Source organism: Vulpes lagopus, chromosome 7, assembly GCF_018345385.1.
Source record: "Vulpes lagopus strain Blue_001 chromosome 7, ASM1834538v1, whole genome shotgun sequence".
In the NCBI taxonomy this organism is placed as follows: Eukaryota; Metazoa; Chordata; class Mammalia; order Carnivora; family Canidae; genus Vulpes; species Vulpes lagopus.
This window is the reverse complement of record NC_054830.1, coordinates 71,465,988-71,487,281: the sequence shown is the minus strand read 5'-3', so window position 1 is coordinate 71,487,281 and position 21,294 is coordinate 71,465,988. Positions and strand designations below refer to the sequence as shown.

At 34.5% G+C, this 21,294-nt stretch overlaps 1 protein-coding gene across 3 annotated transcripts in view; it reads left to right on the top strand.

Annotated features, from left to right (window-relative positions):
* Positions 1–21,294, top strand: part of FSD1L (fibronectin type III and SPRY domain containing 1 like) — a 69,468-nt gene that overhangs the window by 19,437 nt on the left and 28,737 nt on the right. For all 3 annotated transcript variants that reach the window (XM_041762047.1, XM_041762044.1, XM_041762046.1), the window contains exons 3-6: positions 758–889; positions 5,761–5,862; positions 15,655–15,677; positions 19,985–20,106. In XM_041762047.1, the coding sequence (XP_041617981.1) occupies positions 758–889; positions 5,761–5,862; positions 15,655–15,677; positions 19,985–20,106 (379 nt within the window). The remainder of the gene's footprint in view (positions 1–757; positions 890–5,760; positions 5,863–15,654; positions 15,678–19,984; positions 20,107–21,294) is intronic.

The following is a 21,294-nucleotide window of genomic DNA, read 5'->3' as shown; positions in this document are numbered from 1 at the left end:
TCTCATCACTGTTACTTCATTGTTGGTTTTTGATAAATACTGTATTGTGTTTAGGAAGTTTCCTTCTATTCCTGTTTTTATTATTGATTTATTATTTTTTTAAGTAGGTTCCATGCATATGTGGGGGTTGACCTCAGGAATGAGAGCTGCATGCTCTATTGACTGAGCCAACCAGATGCCTCTCTATTCCTGCTTTTAGAAAAAGCAAGATAGTACAGTAGTTAAGAATACTGACTTTGTGCCTAGTACCCTTATTCAAATTCTGGGTCCAACCACTTTTCTAGTTGTATGACCTTGGGCAAGGTACTTAGCTTCATTGTGTGTCAGTTCTTCCATCTGTAAAGTAAAGCTGTGCTTGTTAGGATAAAATTAGTTCATAAGTGTTAGGTATTTAAACAGTACTTGGCACATAGTACCCACTATAGCAATTATTATTATACTTAGACTTGCTAAGTTCTATCAAGGTTTAAAAAAAAATCTGTTGATTTAATTTTATGGGTCATGTCCTTTATTTTTGTAATTTATAATTTTTTTTGGCAAGTTTCCAAATAATTGAAATTTCCTTCAAGTCCTAGAATAAAATCCATTTGTGTGTGGTGAAAAAACAAAACAAATATTAGAATTTTTTTGCTTATATGATTTTAGCTTGAGATAGTTTATAAATGTGAATCTGTTCTGTCTTTTGTAAGCATATCTTTTAATTTTCAGATATTTGACAGCTCTTCAAATAAAAATCATTGTTTTGTTTATTAAACAGGAAAATTCTTCTAACATACTTTCGGAGTTAGATGAAGAATTTGATAGTTTATATTCTATTTTGGATGAGGTGAAGGAAAGTATGATTAACAGTATCAAGCAGGAACAAGCTCGTAAATCACAAGAATTACAGGTGAGATCATGCAGCATATTTAAATATAGATAACTTTAGTCTGTTTAATATTTGATTTACTGACAAAAAAATGAGTGAATTTCTGTGAATAACTACTTTTATCTTGTAGAAAAATGATTAACTTTTGGTTTCATCATAGATATCCTGTTTTTTCTTAATGGTGATAAAAAACCTAAGATTTACCATTGTAACCATTTTAAAATGTATAGTTCAGTAGTGTTAACTCTATTGACATTGTTGTGTAACAGATCTCTAGAACTTTTTATCTTTAAAACTGAAACTCTATACCCATTGAACAACAACTACCTATTTGCTTTTTACCGGACCACTGGCAACCACTAGTGTGTTTTCATGATTTTGATTACTCTAGATAACTTCACATAAGTGGAATAATTCAGTATCTGCCCCTTCTGTAACTGGCTTATTTCACTCAGTGTAATGTCTTTAAAGTTTGTCCATCTTGCAATATGTGCTAGAATTTCCTTTTTATGACTGAATTATATTTCACTATATATGTGTGTATGTGTATGTATGTACATTTATATATATTTCTTTATATGAATAAAAATGTGTGTGTGTATATATGTACGTTTGTATAGATTTCTTTTTTTTTTTTTTACACTAACAATTTTTTAAAAGATTTTATTTATTCATGAGAGAGAGAAAGAGAGAGAGAGAGATAGAGGCAGGCAAAGACACAGGCAGAAGGAGAAGCAGGCTCCATGCAGGGAGCCTGATGTGGGACTCGATCCCAGGTCTCCAGGATCACGCCCTGGGCCGAAGGTAGGCACTAAACCACTGAGCCACCCGGGCTGCCCTATATATTTCTTTATATGAATAAAGAAAGTGTGTGTGTGTGTGTGTGTGTGTGTGTATGCAAATATATATTGACATGCAACACCACACATAGTTACACATTTTTTTTTTCTTCTAATGAGAACCTTTAAGATCTACTCTTATTTTTCCTCTGAGGCTGTTCACAAATTACTGCTTTAAATCATATGTATATTTTTTTTTCATCAGTTTCAGAGGTAGAATTTAGTGATTTATCAGTTGCATATAACTCCTAATGCTCTTTCCATCAAGTGCCCTCCTTAATGCCCATCACCCGATTATCTGTTCCCCCCACCCCCTCCAGCAATTCTCAGTTTGTTTCTTAAAGTTCAGTGTCTCTTATGGTTTTGCCTCCTCCTCTGATTTCATCTTATTTTATTTTTCCTTCCCTTCCCCTATGTTCATCTGTTTTGTTTCTTAAATTCAACACGTGAGTGAAACCATATGGTATTTATCTTTCTCTGACTTATTTCACTTAGCATAATACCATATAGTTCCATCCATATCATTACAAATGGCAAGATTTCATTGTTTTAGATGGCTGAGTAATATTCCATTGTGTATATATACTACATTTTCTTTATTCATCTGCTGATGGACATCAGGGCTCTTTCCATAGTTTGACTGTTATGGACATTGCTGCTATAAACATTGGGGTGCAGGTGCCCCTTTGAATCACTGTGTTTGTATCCTTTGGATAAATACCTAGTAGTTCAATTGCTGGGACAAAGAGTAGCTCTATTTTTAACTTTTTGAGGAAGCTCCATACAGTTTTCCAGAGTGGCTGCACCAGTTTGCTTTCCCACCAACAATGTAAGAGGGTTTCCCTTTCTCTGCATCCTCATCAACATCTGTTGTTTCCTGAGTCATTAATTTTAGCCATTCTGACAGGTGTGAGGTGGTATCTCATTGTGGTTTTGATTTGCATTTCCCTCATGCCAAGTGATGTTAGTTAGTTAAGCATTTTTTCATGTGTCTGTTAGCCATTTGTGTGTTGTCTTTGGAGAAATGTCTGTTCGTGTCCTCTGCCAATTTCTTGACTGGATTTTTTTGGTTTTTCTTGGGTGTGAAGTTTGATAAGTTAAGGTCTACTCTCTTAGCAATGTTTAAATGTACAATACAGTAGGGGCATCTGTCTGGCTCAGTCGGTAGAGCGTGCAACTCTTGATCTCAGGGCCATGAGTTCAAGCCCCACATCTGTCCTAGAGCTTACTTTAAAAAATATACAATATAGTATTCTTTTCACTATGCTGTATGTTACATCCCCAGGACTTATTTTATAATCGGAAGTTTGTACCTTTTGACCACCATCACCCATTCATCCATTTAAAAATTATTTTGGTAGTAGCCATCTTAATGAGTGTGAGATGATGCTGTTTGGGTGTGGTGACTGCAAGGATGTTAGGACCATTTTTTCTTCCTGTAGCATAACTTGAGATCTTCATTTTTTCCAGTGATTCCATTTTTTAAAAATTAAACACCCAATTATCCTTTGTAACTCTTAATATTTGCCTCTTCTCAATGCTACAAAAATTTTGGCAATGTTTTTTCATAGGAGTAGTGATCTAGGTGGGATGAAGAAGTATTAGGGAATAGCAGGCTATAAAATAAGACTGAGTTGTTGAAATACAAATTTAGTTAACTTCATTCTTATGTTATGATTCAAAGGAAAAGCTATGGTAATATCAGCATAATGGTAATTTAATATCAGCATAATGGTAATGGTAAAGCTTTATTGGGATAGTTTAAAAACCAAATATTAAAAAAATCACAACTTGGATGCCATTTTATTCTTTAATTGGAGACAGTAGAACATCTCTGTTCTTCATTTGGGTTCACAAACTTGTTTTAATTGTATTCCTTTGTACTTTTTTGTTAAGCTTTCCCTTTTGTAAGTAAATTCATAGAGGTTTCTTTTTTTAAAGATTTTATTTATTTATTAGAGAGAGAGAGAGAGAGAGAGCATGTACAAGCAGGGGGGCAGACAGAGGGAGCAGCCAACTCCTCCCTGAGCAGGGATCCCAGGACCCTGGGATCATGACCTAAGCCAAAGGCTGATGCTTAACTGAGCCATCCAAATGCCCTCATAACGTTTTCTTAGAATAAGATATTTTATCTTAAACTTTGACCTCAGATTGGATTCTTTCACTTTAATAATTCCTTGAGATATATTCCTTATTTTTTTTAAAGATTTTATTTACTTATTCATGAGAGACACAGAGAGAGGCAGAGACAGGAGAAGCAGGCTCCATGCAAGAAGCTGGATATGGGACTTGATCCTGGGACAGCCAAAGGCAGACACTCAACTACTGAGCCACCCATGCATCCCTCTTTATTCTTTTAGTTACCTTTTACTTTTTAATACTACATTAACTTAGTCTGCCCTAGTGATCCTGTGTAGACCATTAATAGCTACCATTTTTTTCTGAGTGATTTTGCTTAAATTTTTCATAAAGCTCTCATCCAAATGGGATATTTCAAATGGTGGTTTATTAATTATTCTTCAGAAGTCATGAGAGCTTTACTTATAGGAAGTATACTATTTTTAGGAAATTATGATTAGGTTCTTAGAATAACACGTGAAAACCTATTTTAACCTCAAATTTGGCAAAACTATTCTACGTTTTGAAAGTAAAAATATAACGCATCCAGACACCAATAAAATGAGCCATAGTTTTATCTTTAGTGCTGAACTTAAGGGATACCTAAGTAGATTTGAATGTGGAATAGATAGTAATAAATAGATACTAATATTCTAAGTAGAATCTTGGGTACATTAAAAAACTTAGAAATAGATGTTTCTTTGCTTAAAAGTATCACTAACAATATTTTTGCATGACTGGGCTTAGTTTTTTTTTTTTTTTTTTTTTTTTTTTTTTTTTTTTTTTTTTATGATAGTCACAGAGAGAGAGAGAGAGAGGCAGAGACACAGGCGGAGGGAGAAGCAGGCTCCATGCACCGGGAGCCTGATGTGGGATTCGATCCCGGGTCTCCAGGATCGCGCCCTGGGCCAAAGGCAGGCGCCAAACCGCTGCGCCACCCAGGGATCCCCTTTTTTTTTTTTTTTTTTTTTTTTTTTTTTTTTTTTTTTTTTTTTGGGCTTAGTTTTAGACAACAGATGATAGAGTGACAGAGAACTGAATAAGAAAGACTAGTACATGAAATTCATACATCACTATAACAGAGCATATCACTGTAACAGTTACTGTCTTTTATTTCTCTTTATTTTTTAATCCTGTCACTTGGATTTGTATTTCATATGTTACCCAATTTTGGAAATTATAAATTAGCATTTATGGTAGTAGGTATTACTTGGGTTGATGTGGTATATGGAGTACTAAAGTTGTACTCAACTGCATGCATCTGTCATTTGATTCATAAACTTTAAATTGTTAAATATCAAAGAAACTTAGTCTTCATTTATACAGGATGTTGTCTGCAGATGGATTATTTTGATATTTTATTATTTTTTATTTTATTTTAATTTTTTAAAAGATTTTGAGACAGCAAGCATACAAATGGGGAGGAAGGTCAGGGGGAGAGGGAGAAGCAGACTCTCTGTTGAGCAGGAAGTCTGATACAGGGCTCTACCCCAGGACCCCGGGATCACAACCTAAGCTGAAGGCAGACACTCAACCTACTGAGCCACTCAGGCACCACCCCTATTTTGATTTTTAAATTTAAATTATTGATAGTTTAAAAAATATTTGTTAGTTCCCTGACTGCCCTGATCGAGAAGAATTGTAAGTAAATTAAGTAAATAATTGCTTTATTTTGTTTTGTATTTTTAAATGATGAGTATATCTGTATGCAATTTAGCTATTTTGAACAAATTGTGGAAGGATGTTTAGTACAATATATTAAGATAGTTAAAATTTGTTACATATATGACTAGTGATTATATTGCTTCAATAGTTCTCTAAAATATTTTTGTTCAATTTTTGCTATTAAAATTGTAAGTTCATTATAACAATATATATTTAAGATTCTCATGGAAATAGGAAATTTTATTTTAAAGATTTATTATTGTTTTTTAGAGTCAGCTCAGTCAATGTAATAATGCCTTGGAGAACTCAGAGGAACTACTAGAATTTGCAACACGGTCATTAGATATAAAGGAACCTGAAGAATTTTCAAAGGTAAAAATCCAGCCCAAAAAACTAAACTGACCATTTAAATAGGAGAATTTTGTTTTAAAAAATGATGTTTTCCCTTTCAATTTTGAATTTATTAAGTCATTTCTAATACTAAAAAAGGCTTGAAATTTTTAAAAACATATTTTATTTATTTATTCATGAGAAACACACAGAGAGAGAGGCAGAGACACACGCAGAGGGAGAAGCAGGCTCCATGCAGGGAGCCCGATGTGGGACTCGATCCCGGGACTCCGGGATCACGTCCTGAGCCGAAGGCAGATGCTCAGCCGCTGAACCACCCAGGCATCCCTGGCTTGGAATTTCTTAAGTAAAATGTTATCTATTCATTATTTCAATGTGGATACCTAGATGTATGTATCTTTGGGGCCATAGACAAATTATCTAATTTCTCTTTAATGCTCTATTAAGATGAATCAAGTTATTTTCCTTTTCAGTTACATTCTTATTGGTCACTTATTTTAAGGGTACTTTTGTATTTTATCTGAGTCATACCTTTGTTATAAATATTTCATGATTAAGGAAAGATTAATATTGCTATTAACATTCTTAAAAATCTAGTTTTGTATTCCTTCCTTCTATGAGCTGATTGGAAAAACATCACTTGATGCATATAAGCACTGTAACAGAGTGAAATTTGCTATTATATTTATTATTAAGTGCCCCACTGTTTAGTGTAATTGTATGTTTAATTAAAATATGAAAATGTAGGTTCTTATTTTAAGGGTATGTTTGGTATGAAATATAAACAGTAGAATAAGACTATTAGTGTTGTAACCTAGATCCTGTTATTTAAGAGATTCTGAATTCTAGATTTTTATTTTTATTTTAAATTGGGTCATTTTTAAATGATTACCAATTTATCAAATCAGATCTCTGTTTGATGTAGAATACAGCTGTAGAATATATTAAAAATGGTGTGAGGAAAGTGGCAACTTGAGCTGTATAATTAGCTCAAGTGTTTACTAATGTAAAATATGTACTGTGTAGTAATCATATCAAGATAAGGTATTCACATTTGATATTATTTCCTTGGTCTTTGTGGACTAGGTAGTGAACTGTATTAGGGTTAGAAAGGTGGCTTTATTATCCTTTTGTGTTCATCTAATATTTTAATTTCATGATTTTTCTTTGAACTTGAAGGTAGAAAAATCTTCCTTGAGAAGATAACATTTGGTGGCTTATGTGCTGCATTTTGAAAATGAATTTTTTTTTTCTATTCCTCCTCTACAGTGGAAGGTCCATAAAAGCAGGACCTATCTATTTTTTTTAAAGATTTTATTAGTTTATTTATTTGATAGACCTCATGAGAGAGCATGAGCAGGGGAAGCAGCAGGGAGAGGGAGAAGGAGTGGGAGAAGCAGGCTTCCCACTGAACAGGGAGCCGGATGCAGGGCTCGAACCCAGGACCCTGAGGTCATGACCTGAGCCAAAGGCAGATGGTTAACCCGTTAACCGATTGAGCCACTCAGGTGCCCCAGGACCCATCTATTTTATTCATACTTTATCCTGAATACCTGACACCCAATTAGGTACTTAAAACATATTTGCTGAATGAATGAATGAATGAATGAATGAATGAAACAATAATAGCCTTTTGGTTCCAAGATTTATTAACAGTGACACAACCTTTTTTGCTTCTCTTCGCACCAGCTCCCAACCCCAATCAACCACCCTACTCTAGGTCTTCAGTGTAGTTCCCAAGTGTAGGAGGTGGGGTAGGACAGACTTGGAATTTTAAAAATGGATTCTTTTAAGTGAAATGAATCAAAAGTTCTTTTGCTATAAATTCATGAACTAATTAATTCTTGAATTTAGAGGTAGACTGTAAGTAGGTTCATCTTTGCACTTGGTAGGACTAGCTATGTAAAGAAATTATGAGATAAATGTATCATACTTTATGTTTTAATTTTTATTTTTAAAAAAGATTTTTATCCATCTATTCATGAGAGACATAGGAAGAGAGAGAGGCAGAGACATAGGCAGAGGGAGATGCAGACTCCATGCAGGGAGCCCAGTGTGGGACTCGATTCCCGGACTCTAGGATCACACCCTGGGCTGAAGGCAGGCTCCAAACTGCTGAGCTACTCAGCCATCCCAAAATGTATCATACTTTAAAGTACTTTAGAAGAATAGATAGATCTCCTATTCAGAAGACATCTATGGGATAACCTCAAACATCTGGAACATAGACAAAAAACATACAGAAAGCAAAAAATAATCTGAGTCATCAAAATCAGTATCATGGAGTTGATGGGCAGGAATACATGTTCTTTTCTGATGATAGTTTCTCAGCATCTAGTTCTTGCTGTCTCCATGGTGCTACTAAATTTTTAGTTTTTTTCTTCAGTTTCCCTGTTAATAAAGTCCTCTTCTAGTGGAGTGGGATAGCTGTTAATGATAGGCATATTCATAGCCACAAGAATTAATAGCTGAGAGCCTGATAATGAGGAAGAAGAAGACAGGAAAACCATAAAACATGGACACAAGTACTCAAAAACAATTTGAGCCCAGTTACATTTAAGTAGAGATTGGTACTCAGAAAACCTGTGATCAAGTTTGTTTCTCCTAAGTTTCGCTTTCCTCTATGTCCTTTCCCCTTCCTCTCAAAGGCTACTATTTTCTTTCTCCTTTGTCCTTTCCAGCTTTTTAAAAACTTGTTCCCAGCTGATGGAAATTGGAAAAGTTCTGATAAAATAAGTCACATTGTGGTTTAAACATATTTTCTTTTTTAAATTATTTTTTAAAGATTTTATTTAGGGGGATCCCTGGGTGGCTCAGCAGTTTGGCGCCTGCCTTTGGCCCAGGGCGCGATCCTGGAGTCCCGGGATCGAGTCCCACGTCAGGCTCCCGGCATGGAGCCTGCTTCTTCCTCCTCCTGTGTCTCTGCCTCTCCCTCTTTCTCTATCATAAATAAATAAATAAATCTTAAAAAATATTTTATTTATTTACTCATGAGAGACACAGAGAGAGAGAGGGAGAGGCAGAGACACAGGCAGAGGGAGAAGCAGGCTCCATGCAGGGAGCCCGACGTGGGACTCGATCCCAAGTCTCCAGGATCAAGCCCTGGACTGAAGGTGGCGGTAAACTGCTGTGCCACCTGGGCTGCCCTAAACATATTTTCTTAATGTTCCATTATGTGTCTTATTTTATTATTTTGGTTTTCCACCATTTTGTGGCACTGCTTAATAGCTTAAAGCATTTGGAAATGTGGTGAAATGAATTATTTGTCAGTGTTTACTACCTAGAAATCTGAGTTTATTATTATTGAAGAAAAATGCTTAACTGAGAGTTATTTGAAATTATTAGAACATCCAAATAGTATCCAAATAATGGTTTGATTCCAAGTCAAAAACCAAATTCACTTTCTTAGATAACTGGATGTACTAGAGGCTTGCCTCAAACACCTAATTGCTGACAAAATAGGGAAGATGACTTTGAAGATCAATTTTATTTGGCTTTGAAGAATAATTATCTAGTATATTGTTAGAAATTTGGAAAAAGAAATTCTTTTAAGTTGTGCTGTTTATGAATATCCCATATTAAAGTGATTAAATCAGACTAGTATGAATAGTTCATGGGCACAAAAAAATCATAGGCTAGAATCCAGCCCATGAATCTTTTTAGACTTTATTATCTTCAAAAAAAGTAATTTAAATACTAATATTTAAATGATCACCTTATAGTACCTCATTATGAGAATTGAATATGAAGCTATGCTATTTGCCAGCATTAGGCAATCTGAAAATGAACGGGTAAAAATGGCACAAATGGGAAAGGATTTTTGGAACATACTTACACTAATTTTTAAATATTTGGTATTACAAATTGGTTTTATTTTTCACTAATTTTTTTTAATTGTTAGGAGTTTGGTTGATAGTAAATATATGAAGATGGATCACCAGCAAATCAGATTTGGATCATTTGCTTTATTTCTGGATGGACAAGTAGCTGAAACTCCACCATACCTGGCTTCTCTGCTAATAGCCTGCATTGCTTGGATCCTTTGACAAAATTAATACTTCCTTCTCTTTTTTTTTAAGATTTTATTTTATTTGACAGAGAGCACAAGTAGGCAGAGTGTCAGGCAAAAGGAGAGGGAGAAGCAGGCTCTCTCCACTGAGCGGAAGGCAGACGCTTAACCGGCTGAGTCACCCAGGTGCCCCCAAAATTAATATTTCTATTTTCCTACCTCGAATATAGAACTTGAATTCTACATTTGAAAAGAGCCTAGTTTGGATACCTGGGTAGCTGAGTGGTTGAGTGTCTGCCTTTGGCTCAGGTGGTGATCCCAGGGTCCTGGGATCAAGTCCCACATTGGCTCCTTTGCACAGAGCCTGCTTCTCCCTCTGCCTGTGTCTTTGCCCCCTTCTCTCTCTCTGTCTCTCTCATGAATAAATAAATAAAATCTTAAAAACAAATGAAAATAGCTGAGTCTGTGGGGTAATTTCCAAGTCATTAACCATCCACTTCCTCACTATCTTGCCACACATAACCCAGTTGTCCGACTAGAAGGGAGGTACTGGTCACCAGTACACAAAGCCTTTCCTGGAATAAAAAATACAAAGTGGGGTGAAAGGGGAACAGTGTCTTCTGCACTTGATCACAGATGAAAAGGGAGGTTTTGTGTATTTCCCACTTTAGACTCACAGTAACTAGCCACTGGCATATTGTTCGGTCAGTGTCAGCTTCTAACTACTGGGAGGAACAAACGAAAAGGATAGAAGCTCTGTATGTTTTCAAGGGAATAGAAGTATTGGCAGAAGTGTTTTCTGTGGGTTGAAATCAGGAATGCTGAGAGAAGAGGACCTTCACTGAAAGCATGTATGTTTTAGTTACTGAGGCAATTTAAAGACAAATGTAAATATTTGTTCAGAGTAGTCCAGACTATAATTTTTCACCTTTATTTCATTTGTGGATGTTTACATCTTACAGAAATAAAGTTTCCTGTTATATAAATGTGCTTACTTATAGAGCAGATGTATGCAGTACTGTATTCAAAGTTTATTTCCAGTTATTTACTATAGCTTGTGAAGACTAAGATGATCATATTTTTTTGAAAAGTAGTTCTTTTTATAAACATATATATAGAAAATATAAAACTTTTAACATATGGAATCAACTGCTTTGCAGTGTTTTTGTTTTAGTTTTTTTTTAATGATGGTATTTTTTCCAAATGGGAAATAGCATATTGAAGCTATATTTTTTCACTTTCTCTTGATGAATCCCTTGCATTTCCCAAGTCATTCCTTAATACAGTATTTTTAGAGTGAGGGTAGAAGTCTCAGTTATGTATTGTAAAAAGTATTGGGGAAGTATTGTATGTTTGCCTGTTAGTCATTTTCAGATTATCTCAAGGAAATATTACAAAATTTTCTATCCCAAATCTAAGAGGAAAATCTGAAGTATAAGACCATGTAAATATACAGACAAGACTTGAAAAGTTTCTTAGTGTTATGTGGCATTGAGAATGTTAGTAGGAACTCTATTGGGCTCTACTGCAAATCAAAATAAAGACAAATCATGTCAGGCAAATGCCAGTTTTGAAATCTAGTTTTTGCTAGATTCATCATTTTGACAGTGTGAGTGTATTATTTTCTGTTGTTACCCAGAAACAGATATACAGTTGGCCTTTAAACAACATGAGAATTATGAGCATTGACCCCCATGTAGTTTAAAATCCATGTCTGACTTTTGACTTACCCAAATCTTAACTACTCATTGTTGACAAGAAGACTTACCTATAACATAGTCGATTAATGCATATTTTGTGTTATATGTATTACATGCTCAATTCTTAAAATAAGCTAGAGAAAATATTACTAAGAAAATCATAAGGAAAAGAAAATACATTTACAGCACTGTGGTATAAAATCCTGCATATAGGTGGACCCATGCAGTTCAAATTGTTAAGGGTCAATTGTATTATTTTTTGTTGCTTTTTATTAATGCTCTGATTTTAACTAACTTTTTCCTTGCGGCCTCTTCACTTTAGCCTATATTTCAGAGAATTAGATTGTTAAAATGCTCAGTTTATTTTGGATAATTTTTAAAAGCTACTGTGTGCAAATAAGATGGCTTAGGATGGACTTTTAGGGTTTGAAGATGCTTTAGTACTCATCATTTTATAGATAAGATAATTGAATCCTAAAAGAGTTAAGTGACTTGCTGGTTAATGTGGTGTGAAACTCAGATCTCTTAAGCCTTTGGTCTCATGCTCCATATTTTTGCTGAGGTGTTTCAGAACTTTTGCTAATTGGGAAGAGATTTGGAAATACCAAATTTTGTTCTTTTTGGGTAAATGGTTCATTGAATACAATAAGCAAGATCTAAAACTTATTTGTTTTATTATTATTCCCATTTTAATGTTTAGAAAATACTGTTAAGTTAGCTGCTCCACAGTAGAGTTATTTTTTAGGGTACTTTCCATATAACATCTTTCTATAAAAAGAAAAAAAAATGATAATAAGAAATATAGAAAAAATAAGATCTGAACTTTCAGAGTGCTTGTTAAATTAAACTCATGAAAGAAAATAGTTTCTGTATTTACTTATAGCAGATTAAAAACAAGAAAGATTGGGAAAATATCTGGTTTAACTTCTTTATATTTAATTGGTAATTATGAAGAACCATTTGTGATTACTTCTACTTGTACTCTTATTACAGGTCTTTTTAAGGGCGTTTGGTCTCAGGTGATAGATTCCTATAACTGATAAAGGATCAGAATTATAAGATTTATTTTGAAAACAATTATTGAGAGATGGAGGAAGGGAATGAGGGAGAAAGGAACCAACTCTGATCAGAATAAAGAGAAATGAAGTGTTGGCAACAAAGATTTCAGTGGAAGATTGAAATGGAAATAGTGATTGAAATTGAAATAGAAAATAGTGATATTGAGCAAGGTAATGTGGCTAATGCTTCTTGAAAACTTTCTAATAATATACAACAAGTAGCATTACCCAAAAATCTAAAGAATTAACTGAGGCCTGTTCATTCTGGAATCATTTTGTACTTGGTAAACAGAGATGTTTAATTGACAAAATAACAACACTCTTGAAATTGAAATTTACAGAAATCAAGCAGTACAGTAATGTGTATCTTTTGGATAGATTTCTACTTTGGGAGAAGAAATTCCAGAAAAAAAATTAAACCATTTGTTTTCCAATTTAAGACGTTTCTTAAAATTGGGCCCTTTTAGAGAAGTATCTTCAGAATTTGAGACTTTCTACTCTTTTATCATTGCACAGAATAACTTTTTCAACCCCTTCTGCATTTACACAGTGTATATACTGTTAAATTCGAACCTAAATGAAAGAGGAACCGCTGAGTCTTCAGTTTGATCACCTGGGTATGTTTATATATAAATACACAAGACGACAATTTTTCCAGCATTATTTGGCTTTTCATCTGTTCCTTTTCTGGTTTGTCACAAGCAGCCTAGTACATTAAATAATGAAAGGAAGCTTTACATGCATGTGCACATGTGCACACTTGTACACAGACACACTAAGAAAAGTCACCTTACAAAGTTAAATAATACTAGACACACAATTGAATCATTCTGGTTAGTTTAAAAAACAGTATTGGGGGTGCCAGGCTGGCTGAATCAGTAGAGCATGTGACTCTTAATCTCAAGGTTGTAAGTTTGAGCACCATACTGGGTGTAGAGATCACTTTAAAAAATGGTTGTAGGGAAATTATTATTATTATTTTAATATTTTATTTAAATTCAATTTGTGGGGAAATTAAACATGCATACTGTATAATGTTCTTGAAAGATGAAAGAAAATCAATGTTTTAGAAAAAGGTAGTTATGGTCTTCATATTGTTAGGTTCTTTGGGAGTGATTGATAAATAACATTCTCCTAACCAAATTCTGAAACAGTTGGGAAATAAAGCAATAAAGTTGATAAGAGGCCAAATACCAATAAAATGATATTAGAGAATTTAGCTTATATCAGTGGGAAAGCTTTCTAATATTGAATCCTAGAGTTAGTCAGACTTTCCCACCCAGATATGGTCAATACAAGGGTACTTCGACTCTGTGTGTCTGTGTGTGTGTGTGCGCGCGCGCGCGCGTGAGAGAGAGAGCGTGCGTGAGCACCTGTTTCTGTGAAACTTCCTACACAGAGGGAAAGAACAGAATATATGTTCCCTGTTGGCAAGCAAGCTTCCAGAAAGAGGGAAAATAGCTGAGCTTATTTCTAGTTTCTCCTTTCAAACTCGTAATCAGATTAAGTCCATTCTCCTCACCCAAAGAAATGAAGGATTAGAGAGAGGCTAAGGAAGTGATTAATGCTAGTAGCACTTAAGCACTTATCTATATGTAAAGAAACATCAAGAGCAGAGGAGTCTTCTTTTTCTCTTCCCTGACACTTATATTAAAATCCTTGGTTGTAATTCTAGCTGTAATGACAATAATTTTAAAAAAATTTTGTAATTGACTTTAACATTTCTGATTCCTAGTACCAAAGTCATGTCAGGATGTAAGACACATATTAATGCCAGTGGGTTGGGTTGTTTGCTGTAAAATGTGAAGCTTGGAAAGGATCTATAGAACGAGTGAAGACTAAAATTTCTTAATAAAGAAAAGAGAATGATTAGTATACAGGATCTCACAATTGATTATTGTAGTGCTGGAAATGTTTCATATGCTCATCTCATAAATGTCAGTTCTGTTTTTTTATGTAGAAAGGTACTCAAGACCACATTATTTTAGGATAGATATAAAAATGACCAATACCAAGTAAGAACAGTGTTAGAACTGAAGAAGAGATGCAACGGAAACATTGCTATATACATCAAATTAGTGTTCAGTTAAATTTAATAATTATTAGTATCACCATGTGGCAAGCTTTGTGCTCGGCCTAGGATAGAGTGTAGAGCAAAATAATCATGGTTTAAATTAGATGCATTGTTAATTATGGTGGTCAGTTTGGGGGAGAAAAACTGTTGTTGAATATATTGTATGTAAATGTGAAGGGGACAGTGGATTTTATGTGTTTTGTTTTCCTGTATACTCTACAGGACCAAGTGACAGCTGTGCCCTTTCCTAAATTTGTACATTTGTGCTAGCATTCTCAAAAAAAAAAAAGATATCCCATGCCAAGTAGGCTTAAGTTAGCAGGTTCTATGAAGTCATCTCGGGGAAAGACCCTATTGCTAGAAGTATTTCTCTGATTTCTCCTCGTCTGAATTTTTGTCATTATTGCTTTACTCTTTGGGGTAAAGGATTGTAGAATGGCAGCTCAGTTTTATATGTTAGCAGGCAAGCCCTCAAAATACAGTCTTTGCCCAGGGGAGGCATATAGAGAAAACTTGGAGCAACCATGATGAAGTGGTGAAAGAGATCATTGAAGAAAAATTGGAGAGCAGATTTGAAATGTATAAGAAAATCATTAGATTGCATAGAAATGTGTGCCCCATGAAGGAGATTGATTGTTCTAGTTGAAGAGTGTCAGACTGAATGGAAATGGAGGTTTATTTTGATAATCTTAAGGTAAGGATTTATAGTCATCTGGAATTAGTTTGAAGTGTTCAGTTTTCCTCCTTTTAAGGCGATTTATATGGGGTCTGGATATTGTTTTTGCTATAGTTCTAACATCACATTATGCAGGCTGATGTGAACTGTACAAATTTCCTGTAATTCATGTATGGGTGACTGTGAACTAATCTATTCCAGGATTTTATCCTAACTTTTCTTGCATGTCACTGCCATTGAAACTTGCATGAAAAGCACTAACTGCCTTCTTTCTCTTCTCCCTGATTTGCTCCAAGGCTGCCAGACAGATCAAGGATAGGTATGGTATAAAACCTACATTTTTATATAAGTATCAATATTTAAGTCAGAAATGAAATTCAAGAAGAGTTTCTTATTTCACTTTTGTTGGTTAAAATAAAAATACCTAATGCCATGTACAAAAAAAGAAAATGTCTTTTGCATATCTCATGGGATAAACAGTATATTAGCAGGGTTAAAAAAACAGTTGTGGACAATTATATACTTAAAGAATTTCATTTCTGATATTATTTAGTTAGTTTTAGTACAGTTCTTAATTAGCTATGAATCGATGGGGACCCATTTTGGATAATTAAAAAGTATATTCCTGCAATGTTTTTTTGTTCATAATTTTATAAGTATGTCCTATTTTCTGAGAAGTCATAGCATTGTTAATAGTCCTCAAGAGCTAAAGCTCTCCTACTTCAGTGCTCTCCTGTTTAACACCTTTGTATTCTCATTCCATCCTGTTCCTGGTGCCATCTCTTTCTATTTTTCATGCCACTACTATCTAATGTGTGGGAAGAGAAAATTAAAGAAAGTGATGACCTAATGAAAGACTTTCTCATTGGTAGAGCCAGGATTCAGAAAGGTAATTTAGTACTTGCTGTAATGAGTACACCAAAGGGCTAAAAAAGCTGCTGACAGTTTTGGATTGAGTTACCACAGGAGGGATGGTTTTGATCTTCCTGGTTAGTCACTGAGCATTGATGATAGTGAGATTATCCCTTAAAGTTTCTTCCTTTGAGGATTATGAGATTCTCTGAAAGGCATATCTCTTCAAAGCACCACTCTGAATCTGAGACTGAATTATTTATTCTTCATCAGATAATTCACAAAAGTATTCATCATGGATTGTGTGAAAACCAGTGTGTCTATTGTTACAATCTTGGCTGAAGCCTTCAATTCTGTTTTTCTGATCGTCTATTATTTGACTAGAGGCAAGATTCACATGGCACTCATAGCACTCTCAGTACAAATACTAATTTTTAGGTATTTTTGGTGTATTTTATATCAGGGAATGGTTAAAAACATGGATCATCTTATTCTGGATGTAGAAAGGTGATTATGAGAGTCTGAAGGTGAAAAGTATTGGCTATGTGAGTAGGTAGGTGCTAGGTAGGTCAGTTTTTTGAGTAAGATAGAATTAGGTTGTATCTGCTGGAATTTGCTATGTGTAACCCATCTTTCACTGTGGCTAGATTATTCTTCAGTTTAGGCACATACTTCCCTAAGTCTTGCTATGGTCTCTGATTTTCTGGATTAGAAGTCATTTCCTAATCAGGCTTCGGCTTATCCAAAGACTTTTCAAGAGCCCTTGCGAGATCTTCTCTTGTTCCTCTCCTAGGAATCTGTATGGTTCTCTACTTCCAAGAATCTGTCCTTACCCCTGACATCTTTCTTTGTCCAGCTTTGTCACAATTTAATGATGAATTTTCCTGGCTGAATGCAAAGCTTTGGTAAAGCTTGACCTCTTTGCCTCTTCTATGCCCACTTCTTGGCTTGATTTAATTAGTTTTTAGGTGATCTTAGGAGTTGGAATTCCTTTTCTCTGTCACAGCACGCCCCCCTCCCCCAAAAAGCTTATACATTATCTATTTTGGCTACCCATGAAATTATTACTTCCTTCTCAAGAACACTTCTGGGTCTTGACTTAATTTTTTAAACTTGATTTTTAACTTCAAAATGTCCAGGTTTCTCTTATATATTTTATTAGGTGCTGCTAGAAGCAAGCTGCTAGAATTCCATCATTGCCATTTATGATATAAAAATAATTTAAATACATAATCATAGTAAGATAATTTTTACTAGTGAAGAAGGATTATTCTCTTATATGAGGGCAAAAATGATGTTTAAGAAAGAGTGTCTAACATACTTGAGCAGAGAATCAAATATGTAAAAATCATTTGTGAGAACTGAATATTTATCATTTGTTGTGGTAGAAGTTATGCAGGAGAAACAGTGGGAATGACAAGAAGAACTAAGCAACTGAAATGAAAAGATAATAGCAGATCTCTGTAACTTTACCAATCACTAATATATATTTATGGGTGCTTTTAGTAATGTTGGAAGAGGATTAGTTGAGGTTTGCTGTGGACTTATGCTTCTTGAAAGAAAGGGGTCATGAAAAGGTGAGTCAAGTTAATTAGATTATTTGAGGAAATGGAAAGTGTTCATTTATATGTTTTGCAGTTATTTTTTCTTTGTAAAAATGAAACTGAGGGGAAAGGATCTTTGTATTCAATTTGTACTATAGGCAATAAATAAAAAAAGTCAAGGTGAATTAAAATATTCCTAACCATCTGGTTCTTGTAATGTAGAGAATTATCTATGGATTTTAGGTTGTTGATTTGGGCTTTCAGGCACAATTACCTAAATTTATTCAGTTTAGGTTTTGGTGGACCTTTCTAACGTACTTTTGGAGGACATTCTTTTTCTTTGAGGCTACAGTGATTAAAACCAAGTTTTTTTTTTTTTTTTAAAGATTTTATTTATTCATGGGAGATACAGAGAGAGAGGCAGAGACATAGGCAAAGGGAAAAAGAAGCAGGTTCCCCGAGGGGACTCCAATGTGGAACTCGATCCCGGGACTCTGGGATCACGACCTGAGCCGAAGGCAGATACTCAACTGCTGAGCCACCCAGGCATCCTAAAATCAAGTTTTATAGATAAAATTTTTTTTTAATTTTTATTTATTTATGATAGTCACAGAGAGAGAGAGAGGCAGAGACACAGGCAGAGGGAGAAGCAGGCTCCATGCACCAGGAGCCCGACGTGGGATTCGATCCCGGGTCTCCAGGGTGGCGCCCTGGGCCAAAGGCAGGTGCCAAACCGCTGTGCCACCCAGGGATCCCTATAGATAAAATTTTAGATTTAAATTCCCTAAAATACTTTTAGGTTTTTTCAACAGCTGTCAACATTTAAGTAGATTTAGAAGCATCCAAGTAGTTTCAAATCCAAGTAGTTTCATTGATTCAGTGGTCTTTTATACTAAGTACCTATCTGAATATAGCTCTTTCAGAAGTCTTCAAACGAAAAGATACTGAGGGCTTTAAAGAACAAAGTAAGACTTAGGTTTTGTTCCTAACCTCTTATTGATGTAATCTGAAATTTAATTTTTGAGAACCAACAGCTTAAAGTAATGTGTGTGAAATATTCAGCATTATGCTTGGTTTTCAGTGAGTTCACTTCCCCATAAGTTGTATTTCAGTATAGAACATTCTTCTTGATCGATAGTTCAGCTATTGTTGACTTACTGTTATTAATAAAGTAATTACTTTCCTAGTTTTAAAGTGAAATAAAATAATTGAATGCAGCAGTAAATTTAATATCTTTTATACCGCATTATCTCTGGGTAGATTTGCCAGATCTAAATAACTAGGCCTAGTATTCCCTTTGTTTGTCAGCTTTACTTCTTCTCCCAAATTATGTACTAACAGGACAGTATTCCATGAATAGTACTTTTAATCATTCTTTGACCAAAGATAATAAGGGAAGTTACTTTGTGACACTTGTGGAAATTTACTGTAATGTGAAAATAGAGATTTGAGATAAAACGACAAATTAATAGAATATGAGAATTTCTTTTAATCTATAGTTTTAATTGACAGAAAAGTTTCCCCATACTTTGGGTAAAATGAGGTCTGATATAGCTTCTTTTGTGTATATGTCTGTTTTTTTTTATACCACACCCATCTAATAAATATTTATTGAACTATTATTTCCATGGCATATGGGCTGTTTCTCCTTGTATCCTTCTTTGTATCAGATGTTGATACATCAGGGTGATACCTACTAGCATGGTATTCAAAATTGTGATTTTACTTCTCTCCTTTCTCATCCATGCCCTATCTTTAGCAGGTACTAGGCTGTACAGTATTTGGTCAGGGTACTTTTACTCTTAATTAAGGTTACAGGGAGTAGCTGTGACTACTAAGGAGAGTGTAGAGTTCGTTATTTGGCATATGAAAAGGAATGAGGTTGGCATCAGGAAGTCAGTGAGATTGAGTGTACATAGGTTCAGACACCTGTTGGGTCTGTGAACGATGATTTATAAGGGATATTTTGTGAAATTTTTGTGTGCAATTTTATAAAACTGGCTGGAAAGTTACTTAAAGTTATATTAAATGTCTAAATTTAAAAAAAATTTTAAAGTTTTTTATTTAGTTAATTTTCTAAAGACTCAGAACAAATTTCTTTTTAGCTTTGTTACCTTTGTTATAGTTTCTGAAATCACTAAAATGAAATAACTTCTATCTTCATTTATAAATTAAATATGGCATACTCTCCATTCTTTTATTTTTAAAAGTATATTTGTGTTTACCGTAGAGTAACAATGGCTTCAGCCTTTCGCCTTTCTTTGAAACCAAAGGTCAGTGACAACATGACTCATTTAATGGTGGATTTTTCTCAGGAAAGACAGATGCTGCAAACTTTGAAGTTTTTGCCCGGTAAGTATGTACATATATTACATGTGAAGTGTTTTATTGTAATGGACTTTGAAATGTAAATATTAAGTATAGTGTGGGTTTTTTCCTTCATTCAGCTAAGGAATAATTAAATTTGGTAGTCTTTATTTTTATTTTTATTTTTTTTTTTTGGTAGTCTTTATTTTTAGAGAATTATTTTACTGGTAGTAAAAATTCCATTTTGAGAATTTTTTAAAAGATTTTAGAGACACAGAGAGAGAGAGAGACAGAGACATAGGCAGAGAAAGAAGCAGGCTCTTTGCAGGAAGCCTGTTGTGGGGCTCAATCCAGGGACTCTGGGATCACGCCTGAGCCAAAGGCAGACGCTCAACCGCTGAGCCACCCAGGAGTCCCATTTTGAGAATCCTATTAAATCTATGATTGTTAATTTGGTAAAGGGAAGCAATATACCATGATGGTTAACAGTGGGTTTGGGGGCCAGACTTAGACTTGAATCCTGGCTGCCATTTATTTACTGTGAACCTTGAACAAATTATTTAACTTTGTTTCATTTTCTTCATCTTGAAAATGGATGTTACTCTTCTAGGGTTTGTATGAGGATTAAATGAATTCAAACCTCTGAATCGCTTGAAAATAGTGCCAGGCACTTAGTTAATACTCAGTGCATATTAGCTGCTGCCATTACCAGTATAGTTGTGGTTATTGGCTTCGATGAACTTTTATTTCCAGTAGTAATAGGTTAAAACTGGTTTATTAGAGTATTAGTATAAGGGTTAGTATGAGGATAGCAAAAACCATTTGAAATTGAGCCCCCAATTTTTCCCACTTATGTGAGAAAGCAAACTAAGGACCGTTTGTTGGTATTCTCTTTTTAGCTAACGTCAAGAAGTGGCGTTAGGTTGATAGCTAAAACAGTTTGAACGTGATGATTTGAGGGGATCAGGTGTTTGTTTGTTTTACTTATTTACAGGTGCTTTTTATTACAGGTTCTAGTTAGAACTGGCTTTAATTTTTGGAGATTAGCTGTTTTTGAATAGAGAGTGTTGATCATATGAAACCATTCTCTGAGTATTTGGTCAGGGACTTTAAAATATGATTGTAAAGATAGGTTAGTAGTCATGAAACCAAAATGGAACTAATAAGGAAGGGTAGTTTAAGTGAGGTATTAACCTGTGTGGTATTTTCAGAGGAGTTTATTCTTTTTTTACA